At 39.6% G+C, this 18,638-nt stretch overlaps 1 protein-coding gene across 1 annotated transcript in view; it reads right to left on the reverse strand.

The window, feature by feature from the left end:
- The window catches only part of Sos1 (SOS Ras/Rac guanine nucleotide exchange factor 1), a 91,126-nt gene that overhangs the window by 26,350 nt on the left and 46,138 nt on the right, over window positions 1–18,638 (reverse strand). Inside the window, exons 9-12 of the mRNA XM_052746364.1 lie at window positions 11,969–12,096; window positions 10,559–11,214; window positions 1,005–1,086; window positions 11–133 (exon numbers count right to left, since the gene is read on the reverse strand). Coding sequence (XP_052602324.1) covers window positions 11–133; window positions 1,005–1,086; window positions 10,559–11,214; window positions 11,969–12,096 — 989 coding nt within the window. The remainder of the gene's footprint in view (window positions 1–10; window positions 134–1,004; window positions 1,087–10,558; window positions 11,215–11,968; window positions 12,097–18,638) is intronic.

Genomic DNA, 18,638 nt, shown 5'->3' on the forward strand with positions numbered 1-18,638 from the left:
TACTACTTACCGCAGCTGCACGGGCTGGATATATTCCTTCCTGAACCTCTTCAGCTCTGCACTCAGAGGCTGGTCTCCATTCTCTATAGCGATGCGATCAGCTTCTGTTGGCTCAGGCTCTGGAATCTCAAATCTAACATGAAACAGAAAAACAATTAATGAAAATATTATATCAAATCCAGATTCATAAACTTTTATTGATACTTACCAGTACAATCAAGAGAATACTATAAAAAATTACTACAGATATACACATCAGTGAAAATCCATAAGGCTTTTTATAATGTAAAGGCTAATATTTTTTTAAAAAGAAGTTAATATTGCCAGCAGAGCTAATACTAGCTAGAAGTAAAATAAAACACAAGTAAAATCTAAAACAAATGGGTCTAATGTTCATTTTTAGTCTGTAGATTAAAATCAGTAGCCATAATTTTAAGGCTGACTAATGCTTAAAATTTGATTGCTCTTTGGGTAAATGAAAACCATTTTCCTTGATAAAAGCATTTGCTCACTAATAAGATCCATTTTATTCAGTATGTAGTCTATTTGAAAATTTGCTTAGAACGTGTGAAGCATAGTGTCTCGTTAAAGACGTGGTTTCAGGGTAGCTTTAAACTCCCTATGTCTAGTCAGATGACCTTGAACTGATCCTCCTGCCTTTACCTCCCAAATTCTTAGATTATGTGTAAGAGTCTACATCATACATATTTATATAGTTCTTTAACTTAATTAGTTTAGGTTGGGAATACTGCTTAGATTGAACCAAAGGCCCATGGTTCAATCCCCAGTGCAGCCTAAACCCTGAAAAATTGGAATTTTAAATACTAAATCAATGGAAAAAAAAGAGAAATTACTTAAATAATCAAAGTTAGCATGTTTTTGTAAAGCCAGTAGTTTTATCTTAAGAGTTCAATCAACTACAATAAGCTTTTTTGACACATTTATGAAAAACATGAATCTTAACCCTTTCAGAACCAGACTTTAAACATTTAAAATTGACAGACCGCTCTATTATGAGACTCAGCAGGTCTTGAGGTTTGCAGAAAGATCTGTATGTTGTAAGAAACGTCCGAACAAAATTGGGATCTAAGAAGAAAAAGAAAAGTATTAAAGTCTCAGATAAACAATGATTAAAACTATTATTTTCAGTTTCAAAAGTGGTCAAAGACTCAGTCTTAAAAGTTCCCAAGTATTTTAACTGTGTAGATGGCTTTGCACTTTGTAAGGTATTTCTAGCTTCTGTTCTTCCTAAAGCAGCTTTAGAAAAACAAAAACAAAACAATGATTGTAAAATATAATCAACTGACTTCTTGTCCTGTCTCAAACTTCTCATTGGCAAAGGAATGTGCAACGGGAAAAAGCAAGGGCAGGACTTGAACCAGGTTCCCGTTTGCTACCAGGATGGCAAAGTGTCACCTGCTAGTTTATCTACCTTGTAGATATGGCAGTAGCAGTGACCTGCGCACTTCCTGACATCAGTTTAATGACTTCCTATAGGTCATGTTAACAGAGCCAAGACTAGAAACTCAATCTTACAGAGTAGTAGGGGAAGCTCTGTAGTTTTTAGATGGTCTCAATTGCCAGAGGCCTTATTTATAACTGCTAAAAAAAAAAAAGTTTCACACCCCTCTAAGCTATTGAAAAGATGATGAGATGGCTCAGCAGGTAAAAGTCCTTCACTACACAAGCTTGATGACCCTGAAGTCAGGGTCATCACATCCCAAAAGCTGTCCTCTGAGACACACACACACACACACACACACACACACACACACACACACACACACACACACACACACAGCTTGTTTGTGGCGTACTTCATGAACATGTGTGAACGTAGAGATAACAACAACAACAACAACAAAATCGTCGTAAAACCTCTTGTTTTTATCTCTTTGCAACCCTCTAAGAGCAGGAGGTTCTGACCCTTCTTCCAGGCCTACTTTGCATGCGCATCTCCATGGAATGAAATGGAGGCCCACTGAGTCAGATCACTTGTTCAGGCTGGACTCCTCCGATCTTTCCTTGACAGTATTCTCCCAGCACAAAAGACGCAGGCCTGTCTTGTGCATAAAGAAGGGAATGTCCCTTTCTCAGCACTCACTCTCTGGGTGTGATGGCATGGACCTTTAACTTCAGGCAGAGGCAGAGACAGAGACAGGCAGATCTCTGCAAATTCAAGGCCAGCCAGAGATACATAGTAAGACAGTTTCAAAAAATCCACTCACTTCTACAATTCAGATTTCATTAAGGTCTACCCACACTTAGTCCTAAATTTTTAAATGAAGGGAGACCATCAGTTAACTTGAGTCTTCTGTGGGAACATTTCCCTGTTTACATTACAGACATGGGAAATTCTGATGGCAGTAAACACCTAGACATTATTGACCAAAGTTTTATAAGAAGTTTTTTATTAGGACAAGGTTTAGTGGAATTAGTGTATATTTAGAAATTTTTTACCTAAGTTGATTCTAAGAAGCACCCTAAATTTAGCCTTAAGAGATCACATAGTAACTTTTTACCTCAAAGGCATTCATGGATTTATGACAAGCTAGAACTCTGATCCAATCTGTTGGTATACATTATCATCAAGATAATGATCTGATTTAACTATCAAACAGCCCTGAGTTGAAAATATTTATATACTTAATATTTTTTTCAATTTGAAGAAAAATTTATAGAACAAAAGGATATTATTGTGGGGGTTTTTTGCTTTGAGGCAGGCCCTAGCTAGCTATCCAGGCTGGCCTTGAACACACAATCTTCTTGTTTTAGTCTCCCAAGTGCTGGGATTACAGGCATGTGTGACCATGCCTCCAGCTAAAGAAATTTTTGGTTTTATTTAATGTTCCATCCTTTAGTTTATGTCTCCTAAAGCTAGAGCGGTTACTGATAAAAGTATTTTAAATACATAAAATCTTTTAATAATTTCCTTTTTGTTGGTATTTTATTGTTTGTCTTCAGTTACAGAGATCCTCAGTTAAAGACTAATGTCTCATCCAGAAGAAAAGATTTAAAAACAGAAGGCTGTACGAGATTTTAAAACAGAGATATTTATCGGTTCCATCACAACCCTCCCTTCCAAGAACCTTCTTCCTGTTCTGCAAATCTATTTGTAAGGTGAGGCTTCTCAAAATAGCATGTGTTCAGGAAGCCACAGGGCAGCCACAGTTGGGATGCTCGGCTGTCCCTGCTGGAGAGAGCTGTGTATCCTAGATGAGGTCTCTGAGCATCTCTGGGCTGTGGTCCGCATTGAGAGTGTGGACCCACTCCTCCTCAAAACATACGTTTATTTCAGGCTGATGATCTAACATCCACATTCAGAACTACTTTTTTTCAAATGCCACCCAACATCAGGCTAAAAGCTATGGGTTTCAGACAGAAGAGAAGCAAGTGCCAAGTGAATTAAAGTATGTTTTAAGAAAAGTACGACTACTTCTTAAAGTGGGGTCTTCATCATCTTAAGCCAAATCTATTTTAAAACACTTTGCTTTTCCTTGAGCCATTTCTTTACTTCAGTAACATGCTTATACTGGGAAAGGCATGCTGTGCCTCCGGGCCACATCAGTCAGATGGGACCACATCAGTTCCCGACGTCATCACGTAACATCCTACATTTATGTTGCACAGTTTCTGGGAGGAGAGTAGGTCAGGACAACTACATAAGAGTACATGGCCATGTGATTCCAGCTCTGGTGCTGTTTTCCCCTCAGATCAAAGGATTCCTATAAGCCTTACCTAGCTGTGAGATCTAAAAACAGAATCATTATATAAGTTCATATAAATGATTACATCAGAATGCAGTTGTAACTGCTAAGCTGGTCAGAGGCACCAGAAGTCACTGGAAATGAGCAGTCTGGTCAGAAAGCAGCAGCTGTCCTTGCTAAGACACTGTCAAAGAGGCTTTTACCCCACAGTAACCACCGCTGTAGTGTGGCACTGGCAAATGGAATAAATACCCTGCAGTAACCACGGCTGTAGTGTGGTCTAACGTGACTGAAACTTAATTTGTTCTTGTCTTGGCTGGAAGCTGAAAGCAGCCTTGCCAAAAAAGGGAGGGTGAGGTGTATGTGGAAGAATTAAAATTCTTCTAAGAAGACTGGCAAAAGCTTAAGCACTAAAAAAAAAAGGAATTAAAAGCTACCCATATTCCCATGCTGGTTTTAATACGCATGCACACTTGCGCACACACAAACACACACAAAATTATTTCTAATCTAAAGCAATGAAAAATTCCTAATGAATAACAAACTTATTTTGAGATGATTTACCTGTATTTTGAAATTTTATACGGAAAAACTATACATGCATATTCCAGAAGCTATTTTTGTTGCTGTTGCATTGATTTCTCCATCTCAATGACTCAAGCACATGCTATGTCACATCAGTAACAGGAGACCTTTATCTTTATGACAGACAATGCAAAGAACTAAGTGAATCTGATATTTAAAAAAAGCCTCGCCGGGCGGTGGTGGCGCACACCTTTAATCCCAGCACTTGGGAGGTAGAGCCAGGTGGATCTCTGTGAGTTCGAGGCCAGCCTGGGCTACCAGGAAAAGGCGCAAAGCTACACAGAGAAACCCTGTCTTGAAAAAAACCAAAAAAGCCGGGCGGTGGTGGCGCACGCCTTTAATCCCAGCACTCGGGAGGCAGAGCCAGGCGGATCTCTGTGAGTTCGAGGCCAGCCTGGGCTACCAAGTGAGTTCCAGGAAAGGCGCAAAACTACACAGAGAAACCCTGTCTCGAAAAAAAAAAAGAAAAAAAGAAAAGAAAAAAACCAAAAAAAAAAAAAAGCCTCAGCAATAGGACAGATTATATAACTTCCGAAGACAATAAAGTACCGTCTCTTCCATTTAACAGGCAGTGACAGGAACTAATACATTGCTGTTTGCTTGTGGCACAGTTATGGACCTGCTCATATTCTGACATGGTATTTCACAAACAGGAGACAAACATAAAAAGAAGAAAGTCAGGCAGAGTTTGGCTTTAAGGTATAAGCATAACAAATATTCATTAATAAAAAGCAGCCCGATTTGAAATTCTCCGGTGTGTAAGCAAAGGCTACTCTAGAGACATATTACTCAGACATAATCCCCTGCAGTTTTCTAACCCACCAGAGGTCACATTCTTCTGACTTTTTCCTGCCTCGTTTGTAGCTTCTCTGTCTCTTCCTGGCCACACCTTCTTTAGACAAATACCTACAGAGTCAATCTCAAGTTCTTGGCATAGGTCCATGTTTCTTCAACAATAATCTGTAGTTATTTTTGTATTTTTTGTTTTGTTTTCTGAGATGGGGTCTCATGTATCTCAGATTGACCCAGGACTTACTATGTAGCTGAGGATGACTTTGAACATCTGATCCTCCTGCCTCGCCCTCCTGAGTGCTAGAGGCAGAGATGACAGACAGGGGCCAGCACCAGTTTATGAGGTGCATGCTGGGGATTGAACCCAGAGCTCCATGAGTGCCAGGCAAGCATTCAATCAACTGAGCTACATCCCCAGACCATGGCTACTATTTTTTGCTGTCCTTCTGGCTGACCCCACCCCTGGATAATTCTTTGTCATTTGGTGCACAATTTTTCAAAATCCTCTGAACTTCAACTATATCTACAGTATATCCAGTGTTCAGAATATAGCATATTAGATTTTAGGTCACCAATTCTCCTTCTTCTGTCCCTAACACTTGGCATTTAATATGGCAAGGTCATAAGATTTATGAAATATTTATTACATTATAAATCTATTTATGAAGAACACCCATCCCCCATCCATCATAGTGGAACACTGTTAATCAGGATGTCTGCTCATGTGATAATACTCCCTTTTAATGCAGCCATTTAAAACCTCAAGAAACAATAAGCTCCTCAGCAAGGACTTATAAACAATCACTTTTGAATTCCTTAAAAAAGGAAACAGACGCTATGCTGACGCACAAACACTTGAAAAAAATCAGTGTTTAAAAATAGCAGAGCACCGCCCTATAGATCAAAACGTGTCCAGTCTTTAAAAGGTAAGCGCCTAAACTGAACTCACGGAGGGAGACACAGACCCAAACCTATCGGAGAATTCTGAACATCTGCTGCATGAGTGCTGAGACAGCAGTAAATACATCAAAGAAAAAGAGCTGAAGTTTTCTCAATTTCCTCCCTCCACAAAAGAAGTTGACCACACGGAGGAAACAGTTCTTCACACTTATGTGTGTTCTGCATTGTCATTACCCTTGCCTCAGTGGTACCCACTTCCTACCACTCATGACCAGACTAATGCACTGCCACCAGCCATTTTCCCACCAGCGCCGCTCTGGCTCCTAACTAGCTGCATTTCATTGTCTCCAGCAGCCCTAAGAAATGAACTTCCGGCCCCCCTTTCCCTTGTGACCCTCCTTGGTGGTTGCTCACTCCAGGGTAAGGAAACTGTCTCTCTGTAGCACTGCCAAACTTAAAATAACCCACCCAACCAGTGGTTTCCTTCCAGAATTCAGGAGGAAAGACAAGCGGAGAGTTAGACTACATCAGTTAGTCATTATTCGGGGATGTTCCCCGTACCCTAACTCACCTCGAGAGAAGTGCATTCTTCCAGAAAGCTTTCCAGGTACAGAACGAGCTATTCTGACAGCCCAGTGATGGGGCTTTGTCAGGAAAACACCTGGTGGCAAACACCTGTAACCCCAACACTCGGGGGCTGATGAACTTAACACCAGCCTGCCTACCTGTCCTCCCTCAATAACACAGAAAAGTAAAGAAAACGATGGGGCTAAGGGTACAGGCCAGTGATGGAATAGTTTTCATGCTCAGGGATAAGAGACGGATAGGATCTAACTGCACGCAAATCTATACATCACAATACTCAGAACTTATTACCTATTTCAATGAAAAAGAAAACTATATCTCTTCATAATATACCTGTATTTGTCCCAAATGAATAACTATCATGAGTAATTAAAACTCCATTTGTTTTTATTATTAATCATGTATAACTTTTTAAAAGTGTTATCATATTAAAATAACTTTTTAAAACTCAGTTTGAAAGTGTCAGTGGGAAATGGACATATATTCTGCTGAATAAAGCAGTTAATTTCTAGGCTTCATTCTGGAATTAACTGATAGGATTTCTAGCAAATTAAACAACTCTTGGGGGTCTTGGGCTTTTGTTTATAAACTGAGGGTATGGACAGCTCCTGGCACTAAAGGTGTGTCGCCCTCATTTGTAATTGATTGTTGTAACATTTGAGAAATCAAGTCAGCGGAAGCCAAGTTAACCCTGAGCTAATGATATGCAAGTCAGTTTCCTCTTGTGTTTTCAGTATGTCTGAGCAACTCCTAGTAGTCTAGATGCTTGATATCTAAGTGCTGTCTGTGTCACATCATGGTTAATTAAATTTCCTCGTGTATTATATACAGTGCCTTTCACTATATAATAAAAAGAGTGAGTTACTAAGTTTAGCTTGTTTTGGTGTAAGCCACAACCCACATGTTCTCCAACAAAAACACCTAATAACCAACTAACCAAATCCAAAATCCCCTTTTTATTTGGGGAGACTGAATAAAAGGTAACAACAGACTAATGTTTATATCAAGACAAGTGATAACTCTATCTGTTGTCATTGGAGGAGGCCTTATACTACTGCTTGTATGTCTTATAAATCCATGAATGTCTATCGAAAGCACACTCTATTCTGCCTGTAATAATCAAGAATGGACTCTATAGAGTAGTTGGTCTATTAAAAAGTTCCATACTGCAAGTAAAGACTTCAGGAAGCAGACATCAAAGTATGGCTAGTAACACTAATTTCATGTACGTCAAGCTCAGAACTTATCAAAGTTGCTGGTGGATTCCAGTTATACCTGTCAAATAATATAAAAGTCAATTAAATTTCAAAACAGGACAAAAGATGTCAAAAAACTTAGTTATAACATACTTTTTTTTAATACTAGAAGGATTTAAAATTTTTTTTTTTTTTTTTTAGCTTTAAAAAGTAAAACAGGAGCTGGAGAGATAACTCAGAAGTTAAGAGCACTGGCTGCTCTTATAGAGGATCTGGGTTTGAATCCTAACAAAGTCCTATCTATAACTCTAGTCCTTCTGGACTCCACCGGCACTGTACACACATGGTACATAGACATACACATAAAAATTAAAAAATCTTATAAAAAAAAGTAGAATCATGTCATTAAGTTAAATTCCAGTACACTTAACTTCATCAAAATTGTACTAAGTTAGAAATTTAAGTGTTACATTAAGAAAGACCATAGAAAATATTTCTTTATGCAAAAGCTATAAGTTGATAAGTCATCAAATGTATGTGATAATATCATGACAAAAATGGACTTTAGTAGCATTGAACACATAAGGAATGAAAGCTGCCGGACCACGTAAAACCTATTAGCTTACTGAAGTATATTCATTTAAAAAAAAAAAAAGATTTGCCAAAATAAATAAAAGGCATAGTTTCCCAGAAAACACTTAGTTGTAGCTTGTAACTGCTAGTCATAAATTAATTCTGTTAAACACATTAGTTACAAATGTACAGGAATATCATAAAAACAGATTGTAGAAGCGCTTGCTCTACTGAGTCTCCAGTGCTCCTCACTGACTGTGCCGTAGGGAAAATTAAGTATTGCTTAATTTTTTGTTGTGACTTCTATGGTTTTTGTTTTGTCCCTTTCTTAAAAAACAAACAAACAGTATTGAGGATAAAATGAACAGATTTTTTAATTCACAAGGACTTAAAAACAAAGACAATGTGGCAAGGTAAACAACTTGAACTTTTATTGTCAAAAAATTGAGTATTTTAAATCCACAAATTTTGGGTTAACAAAGTATTTTTATAATTATTGGTTTTCTTTCTTTTCTTTTTTTTTTTTTTTTTTTTTTTTTTTTTTTGAGACAGGGTTTCTCTTGTGTAGCTTTGGTGCCTGTCCTGGAACTCACTCTGTAGCCCAGGCTGGCCTCGAACTCACAGAGATCCACCTGCCTCTGCCACCTGAGTGCTGGGATTAAAGGCGTGTGCCACCGCCGCCCAGCTATAATTTTAAATAGTATAGTTGATAAAGATCAAGTGAATAGATAGGTCATAAAATTACTGAAAACTGTAACTCTTAAAACCCCAAATGAGGCTCCTCTTATTATTCAACATGTCTCAGCTACTATGCACCTACCACTGAATAATGCGTGTTCGGAGAAGCCAGATCATGGTGAAACTCACCTTTGGATGATTAGTAATAGTAAATGCTATCGATTGACTATGGAAAAGGCCCTCAAAGAGCTACCTGTTAAGAGTCCAAATAACTGAAAGCAAAACTAAGCTCTAGCTTATGTATCCCAGACATAATGTGGATAGTGGTATATATGACATTATAAAGTGGTTTGAGAATACTAATAAAAAAGTTACTCAAATTTCACTTCTCTCCCTTTGGTAGTTCCCAGCCATATAGAGCTCTGCTTGTATATTAAATAAACTGAGCAGAAGAGCCTTGTTAAATGGTCTTCGGTTTACTGAAGTGGATAAACAAACAGCTGTTTAAAAGCCTAACCTCACTAGTCCCAGGACACCTTCCAAAGGAAACAGGGAGCCTGCTTATAGGACTTTTAAAAAAATGGGAAAATACTTTTCCCCGGAAACATACATTTCCTAAAAACAGGAATATATTTAAATGAGAAGTATGGGGATAGATTTTAATTTTCACATTCAGGTATTTAAGAATACCATATTATGACTTATACTGATTTTAAATCACACATGTCTTTTAAAGAAAAAACATTCTTTGAAAATATGCATTTAAATAGCTTTCACATTCAGTATTTCATTTATGCTTTTCAACAACACACTAAGGTAGCTATTTTGATGTTAATTTTTGAGATGAAAAACTATGGTTCTGAGACATGAAGGGACAGAGTGTGAGTTCAATGCTGTCTACTCCACCACAGCACTAAGCTGTGACAATGACCAGGCATCCCACTGTGTGTCGGGAGCATATGAAACAACTCACATACATATGCCCTTTACCTCTTAACCGCTGTATTGAATCCTGCCTAGTATCTTTCTAGGTTGTTCAGACTGGTCTGTCTTCTGTTTGCATAAATAACAACTAAGAACAAAAAACTGAAAATGGTTTCCGGATTTCCTAAATACGTATAGGAATGGAGACTAAGAAAAGGCAATACTGTACATATTTCTGCCAGCAGCACAATTCTGATGATGGGTGACTATTTAAAATCCCACTTAGTTTGGAGTCCAGTGATAGAATAAGAAAAGCAGTAACACAGGGCAGACACTTTTAGACACTCACTCACTCATGCTTCATCCTGTCCTACTGCTTTTTACTGGATAACTTCAGACTAGTGACCTTTCTCTTCTAACTAAGAGTCTAGGTTTAAAATAATGGTTGTCAATAAGGTAAAGAAGTAAAGACTTGGAGAAACAGAGTGATGGTTTTAGCCAAAGCTTCTGTCAGAAGTCTTTGCCTGCTGTTAGTTTTCTAATTCAGGCATCATAATGCACCCATCAAATCAATCAGCTTGAGCAGAGAAAGACAATCAAAGATTTCCTGTCTCTTACCTGCATACATATGGTATGTGAGCCTCTCGATCAGCTTAATCACAGTCCCTGCTTTGATAATTGGAATCCCAGCCTTGGGCAGCACGTTCTCTTCAAACAGAATATTCTCCTCAGAGTCTGGTTCTGCAAACCTGTACACATCAGCACTAGGCAGCCTCATCTGCTCCTCCTTCTCTTCCTGCAGCATGGTCACATCGAGCATTCGCTCCAGGGTACTCCGGTACTGCAAAGATATCAGGGCTGCCATCCAGTTGTTTTTCTCTTCAGCCGACTTGGCAGAAAATATAACACTATTTCCATCTTTCAGAATTATTTCAAAAGCATGTTTGTAGTCACTGGTGTCATCTTTATCATTAATTTGTACCTTTCGCATAAAAAACTTTTCCTTAAGACGATATTCTGCATTGCTAGCACCAGGAAGTCTTGGCTGCCCGTGATTTGATTTACAGCAAATCATTAAGCCATCGAAGAGAAATATGTGTCTCTCATGTTTGGCTCCTACACGTGTAAGAGTTCCTTCCATTATGAACTCATTGCAACACTGTCCAATGTCTTTGCCCTCCCAACCATCGATATTCTTCTGAATCTCGTTCATTTTCTTGATGGCTAGTTGCTTTCCCTTCATTTGCTGGCTATAAAATCGACATGCAGACTCACTGGGTGAAGGAAGAAACACTATTAGTACACAGAGACAGAACCTACAGTTCACGCAGATAAGGTGGCAGGGTAAAACAGAACTTGAAAGATTGCTGACATGGTGCGTACTAACTCCCTAACTATAATATATGCAATCATACAACTCTGGAAATTACAACAGCACAGACATTTTTCTCACAGTGATAAAAATAACAGTGATATCTAACTATATAAATACAGGTACAAAATGATTATTTCTGCCTGAGTACTAAATATTTAGAAAGACAGATATCAAAAAGTAGCCCAATGCAGTTAAAAAAAAAAAATAGATGAAAGTAAATTGTGTTTTTAAAGGAACAAGACGGAAAGATAAGAGCATATGGCACATTATAAATAAGAAAGCAGAAGACCTGCTACCTGAATTAATGTCCCGAGTTATATAGTCCCTAACTAAACTAGCAAACACCTTCTAGTCTGACTGACATAACAGTGACGCTGGGGTGCATCTACCCGTCAACTTTGCTCTGTCCCCTTCAGCTCACCAGCTGCTCCTCAGGAGCTCTTGTCTGGGAGTATGCAGGGAAAATGCACAAATATGAAAGGTTTTTCAAACAATAACAAATTCTCCTGGCTTTGATGTCACTTCCTGTGAAAGAGCAAGCTTGTCACTCACACCGTTTTCTCCATTGTTTACTTGAGGAGGGAGCTAAGGCCCTGATTTATACCACAGCCTTCAGGACAGAAAGGAAGAGGGTTTAAAGGGAAAATACTCACCTCAGTCTTCGCTTCGCCAGACTTTTGGAGCATATTTTTTCCATGCCACTCTGGACGTTAAGCAGAGCTGTGATAGCTTGTTTCACACATTCCTTATCATCTTGATCTTCACTCTTTTCTTCTAACTGCTATGAAGTCCAAAGGGCAAAACAACGACCTCACTTTATTTAAGGGTAAAAGTCACATTCATTCAACTTTTTCTACTTCAGTAATTGAAATGTTCTATAAACACATTTTTTTAGATTTTATGTGTATGAATATTTTGCCTGCATATATGAACATGTACTACATGTGTGCTTCATGCCTATGAAGGTCAGAAGAAAATGTCAGATGCCTAGTACTGAGGTTGCAGGTGGTAGTAGCCCACTATGTGGGTGCTGGGAGCTAACCTGCATCCTCTCCAAGAGCAACAAGTAAGTGTTCCTATCAATGGAGCCATCTCCCCAGCCTCTAACTTTATTTCTGAAGTATTTTTCTGGGCTGAGGATATAGCTGGTAATGTGTTTACCTAGCACACATAAAGCCCCAAATTCTATTCTCTGACAGCATATAAAGCAGATATGGTAGCAGATGTCTGTAATCCCAGTACTTAGCAGGCAGAGGCAGCCTCAGATACCCAAGAAACTGTCCCTGAAGAAAAAAGCAGTTCTCGCTGTTTCTACAAGGTTTGGTAGCACATGCATGTAATTTTCGCACTTGGGAGTCTGAGGTCAGTCTGAGCTCCAGAATGTGTCTCATTACTATCTGTTACCAGGTTCTTGGTTCTCGGTGTGAAGGAACATGTATGCACTCGGCACTCACAGTCCTGAAAAGAAACAGCACAGAGCTGCTTCTGACTCCATAGGACTTATTTAGCATAGTGCCAAGCACAGAGATGTCCACACCCTCCACCCTCCAGACAGGGTTTCTCTGTGTAACAGCTCTGGCTGTCCTGGAACTCACTCTGTAGACCAGGCTAGCCTCGAACTCACGGAGATCTGCCTGGCTCTGCCTCCCGGGTTCTGGGATTAAAGGTGTGCACCATCACTGCCTGGCACACAGAGATAGTCTTAAGTGTAGAATAAAAAAATAAAGTTCAAGGCTGGCAAGATCACTTAGCAAGTCAAGCTGCTGCCAAGCCTGATGACCTCAGTTCAATCTCAAGGACCCACACAGTAGAAGACCGACTCCCTTAAGTTGTTCTCTGATCTCCAAAAACATGTGCCCCATCCCTCTGCTCACCCCCTACGTAAATGAATGAATAAATGTACAAAAACATGTGCCCCATCCCTCTGCTCACCCCCTACGTAAATGAATGAATAAATGTACAAAAACATGTGCCCCATCCCTCTGCTCATCCCCTACGTAAATGAATGAATAAATGTACAAAAACATGTGCCCCATCCCTCTGCTCATCCCCTACGTAAATGAATGAATAAATGTACAAAAACAGTCCTTAAAAATGTAGAGACATTCAAGTCCGTAGCATACAGAGCAAGATTTGACAACTAGACAGAATATTGTTTCCTCTGTATTTTGTCCCAAATACAGATCTATTTTTAAGTGTTTGTGTGTGTGTGTGTGTGTGTGTGTGTGTGTGTGTGTGTGTGTGTGTGTACTTATACGTGTGAGTGCAGTGCCCTCAGAGGTCAGATGGGGGTGCTGGTGTTACAGGTGTGTCTGAACCACCCACCATGGGTGTTGGGAACTAAACTGTCCTCTGGAAGAGCAGCAAGTAGTCTCACCCACTGCGCCATCTCGCCAGCTCCTGCCTTGGTATTTTATACACCTAATGTACAAAATTCTAACATAAAGCATATACAAGAAAAAACTGTGATCATTTGATTTTCTATTCAAAAAATGTTTCATGTTTCAGAGTCTTTTACGTATCATTTAACTTGCATTTTGCATAAGGAATATATTGGCATATGAAAAATACCGCTTGTGTTTTTATTTTATGTGTGTGGGTGTTTTGCCTGCATGTATGTCTGTGCATCATGTGCCTTGGAGACCAGAAAGGATGTCATATCCCCCTGGAACTAGAGTACAGACAGTTACCACCTGGCATGTGGGTACTGGGAACTGAACAGGTGTCCTCTGAAAGAGCAGTGGCTCTTAACCATTGAGCCATCTCTCCACTATTAGTATTTTTTAAAACCACAACCCAACATTATTTTTCCCCTTTTTCTTCCTTTTTCTGGGACAGGGTCTTGTGTGCCTTCAGCTGGCTTTCAACTCCTGATCCTCCTGCCTCCCTTTAGGGTTTGGGACCCCATGTCCGGCTCCCACAGTGCTGGGGCTGGAACCTAGTGCTAGCAGAGCACTGTTAGCATAGCTCCATCTCCATAAAGTTTCCTGATGGAATACTTTCAGTGTTCTTTTTGCCTTCATAGTTAACAGGCAAGCATCCAACATTTCAGCATAATAAAGACCTTTTTTTTTGAGAAGTCTCACTATGTCAATTAGGGTGGCCTCAAACTCACAGAGAATCTATCAGCCTGTCTCCCAAATGCTGGGATTAAAGGTGTATGGTCACCACACCCAACTAATAAAGACCTTTCTGTATGTGCATTCTTTTCTTTTTATTTACATTGATTTAAACTGGGAAACGATACAAAATAATTGAAGCTAATTATCCTTAAAGAGATGGCTTACTGTTGCCACAGAAACAAAGCAGTAGTCGTTCATATATAAGTGAGAGCAGAAGCATCTCTTGCTACAGTCCATGGGTGGCTGGTACCAACACTGCAAACACAGCTATCAAGTGCACTCTCTCCACTAAGATTATATGGCACAGACACTGAATGTCATCTAAGGAACCATATTCTAAAGCACAGTGGGGATGTGCATGTCCTACACAGATGATAAAATGTATCTTTTCACAGGAAAGGAGCCACTCATACTCTTGTTTACTTTTTGGTTCCTCAGAAAGAAGCAGTGGGGAAGCCAGGTGTGGTAGCTCAACTAATAGAGCACTCGGAGTCTGAGGCAGAAGGATCACCACAGCTTTAAGGCTAGCTGGGCTCCAGAGTAAGCTTTATGCCAGCCTGGGCTAAAGAGTAAGGCTTGTTCACGTCTACTCCTGGCCCCCTTACTAACAGAAAGAAGCAAAGTAGTTATTGAGGTATAATGCATGTACAATGGAGCTCCCAGGAAATCCTACAAGACAGATGGTATAAAAGAGCTGTCCAAGGAAAAGGATCAGCCGGGCGGTGGTGGCGCACGCCTTTAGTCCCAGCACTCAGGAGGAGAGCCAGGCAGATCTCTGTGAGTTCGAGGCCAGCCAGGCCTACAGAGTGAGTTCCAGGACAGCAAGGCCACAAAGAGAAACCCTGTCTCAAAAAAACAAAAACAAAAACAATATTCACAGAAATATTCTGAAGAACAAAAATTCATTATTTTAACACAAAATAAGTTGTACATGGTACTTAATCTTGAGGTTCTTGGGTTTGTGGTACTGGGGACTGAACCCAGGACCTCGTGCATAGTAGACAAGCATTCTACTACTGAGTTACATCCCTTTCCCCACCTCCACAGTGTAATTTTATGAGTTCAGTTTATTAGTAAACACAGAATCACTAGAATGGCTTCCCTTTTAAAAAGGAACAGATGAATTCATGATTTTATTTCTAGAAACTACTTTTCTTCAACATAATATAAAATGAATACCATTTACTTAAGTGAATAGGCAGGTTCATGACTGACTGCTCATGACTGTCAGTCCAAAGACTTTTTCACTAATGCACCCAATGAACTGAAATGACATGAAAAGTTACCGATTTAGAACTAAGGTCTTTGCAGGTTTAATCCAATGAGGTCATGCTAGATTACGACTGAACCCTAAATCCACTAATCTGAAGACTCTGTATTAAGGAAAGGGAGGCCTGGACGCTGGCTGACACAAAGAATGGGAAGTGATGGACATGAGGCAGGGAGAGTTGGCAAAGCCTCGAGTGAGGTTACCTGTGAAGCCAAGGAGAACCCTGCAAGGCTGCCTCCTCAGACTCAAGAGAGGACTCTTCCCTAGACCCTTCCAAGATGGAGGCCTTGTCAGCTCCTGAGTTCAGCCTCCAGAGCAGAAGAATAAAGTACTGTTGTTTTCAGCCACTAAGTTTATAGTCTGCTGTCAGCCTTAGAAAATACTAGTGCGTACATACTACACATAACAGACTTTAACCTGATTTTTAAAATGAAAGAAACTTACTTTCCCTTAAGTTACATGGACCCAGCATATTGCAAAGAGAATGGGGGTAATTCTCCAGGATATTAATTAAAGTTGTTTATTTTGTTGAACCACTTTGTTAATATTCAGAATCTTGGTCATTATAATTAGTCCTAACAATCCAGTCTAATTTTGTTTAATAAAGCAAACAAAGCTTCATATAGAAGAATCACGTTATGGGAGCAGATGGTTTCACAAGTGCAGAAGGAAGTCTTTAATGTCTCGAGCTTGTCAACAGGTCTAAGGACTGACTGTCTAGTTTGGTGGAAATAATGCTTTGAATTTGAGTAGTATTAAAATTAGTAAAACTTTAGGTCAGAAAGATGGCTCAGTGATTAAGTGTACACATCGTTCTTCCAGAGTTTGATTCCAGACCCAAGTTTGATTCCTGACATCCACTCCAGGAGGTTCACAACTGTCTGTGACTGCAGATCCAGGGCGTTTAAAATGCTAGCCTCTGAGGGCATCTGCACTCACAGCACACACAGACACGCACTCACACATACACATATGCATGATCAAAAATAAAAGCTTAATAAAAAATTTTTAATTGAAAAAATTTACTTTTTAATTGACAAGTAAAAATTGTATATATTTATGGTATACACCAAGGTGCTTGATAAAAATAAGATGTTTAACAATATGTACTTCCAAATATTTTTCTCAGATGTAAATTCTTAGAATCTACTCACAGAAATTTTCAAAACTGACAACATTATTATTTGCTGTACTCATCATAATGTTCACACACTCTCTCATATGTATGTATGTATGTATGTATTTTTCATTTTGAGGTAAGATCTTATTTTGTAGCCGAGGCTAGCCTCACATCTTTGTTCCAGGCCCTGGATCCTGAAGCTTGTGCTACACTAGACTAAAATAGATCTCTTGAATTTATTCCTCCTGTCATGAGAAAAGACTCAATCCAGTGAGGAAGTCACCCGAGCCCTCAGAGACAGGAGGACTATGTTAATATGGGATTAGCCCTAGCTAATGCTTAAGGGGATCTGGTCCCAATTACAATTTCCCTCAGCTTTTAGAGTGGGCTATAATGTTGTATATATAATGTATATGAGTTCATCTAGAGGTGACGCCACCTTTTCCGAGTTCACAGAGGAATTGCAGTCTCAGTCACAATAGGCGAACAGGCCCTGAGCAGCTGGCCACCAAGGTCATTTGACTGGAGGAATGTGACAAAACTCTTCCGGTAAGAGAAAGGCTTAAAAGAGCGAGTTTATATAAGAGCAGAGCTCCAGCAAATTTCAGTTCTGATGAGGTCAGAAGTCTCTTTCATTTTCCTTATCTTCCTCCATTATCTAGGCTACTCGTGTTAGTGAACTAACTAGAAGTTAGGCAAAGCCCTTAGCTTAATCTCTCACATCTGTGTGCTTTAAGATTTCCTGAGTGAGCTTATTAAATTCATTTTAATCATATTTCAATTAATCCTAATTCTTCCTTTCTTCATTTCTAACTGAAATTTTATATCCATTGACAAGTATCTTCCCAATGTCCCCAACCTCTAGGAGCTACCAAATTACTCTGTTTCTGAGTCTGACAGTAATACTAGCATATTTTACCCTATGAATTTGTAAAGTTTAAGGCATTCTAAGTTCCCCAGATAAACATGTACATATAAAATTTATAATTAAATTTCTTTTAAAATACAGCACAACACATTGATAGGAATTCTAAGAAAATACTTATTTTTGCTACTCATTTAACAAGCATTTAATGAATGATTTAAATGTCAAGTACTAGGCTAGGCATGAGAATTCAAAGGCATATGGCTTTGTTCTATTTCTCAAGGATCACACTGTCTGAAGATGAGGCAGACTCACTCTAGAAGGAGTTCTGAAGACAGTCAGGTTGGTGGACAGAGAAGCCCAGGGAACGAAGGGATGTTCTGGAGGGAGCCGATTAAGAGTTAGAGAAGGAGGAACTCCACCAGGCCAGTGGGACAAACAGGAAACCAACGCGGCCCTGCACCGAACCGGCATAGCCAGGGCGTGCGGCCCTGCACCGAACCAGCATAGCCAGGGCATGCGGCTGAAGCTCGTGGGCAGGACTAACTCCTGAGATGAAATTAAGAGCTAGCAAGCAGCGAAGCTCAAGAATTCAGACTTCCTGTTGCAAGTGCCAGGGAACCAATTGTACCTTTCGATCTGAGAGTTCAAGGAAGTACAAAGACCATATAAGGAAGGGGCTATTGTGTCTATTCAAGTGATATGAAGGTGATGACATAGTGAATGGACATGTTGCTGAGCACAGATTCAATTCTGATGTTAAATCATGAGGTGCTGCCAGTAAAGGAGGGAAAAGAATCAAAGTTGCTGTCACGGATGGGATCCAAGCTGGCCAATAAAGACTGTGAATACAGAAGAAAATCAGAGATCTAGACAGGCAGGAAAGTGGGAAAAGTGGGGGAAACGTGTTAAGGACAATAAGAAACATCTCTAGTGATGAAACTAC

This window comes from Peromyscus californicus, unplaced genomic scaffold, assembly GCF_007827085.1.
Source record: "Peromyscus californicus insignis strain IS unplaced genomic scaffold, ASM782708v3 Scaffold_1__1_contigs__length_55948999, whole genome shotgun sequence".
Classification (NCBI taxonomy): domain Eukaryota; kingdom Metazoa; phylum Chordata; class Mammalia; order Rodentia; family Cricetidae; genus Peromyscus; species Peromyscus californicus.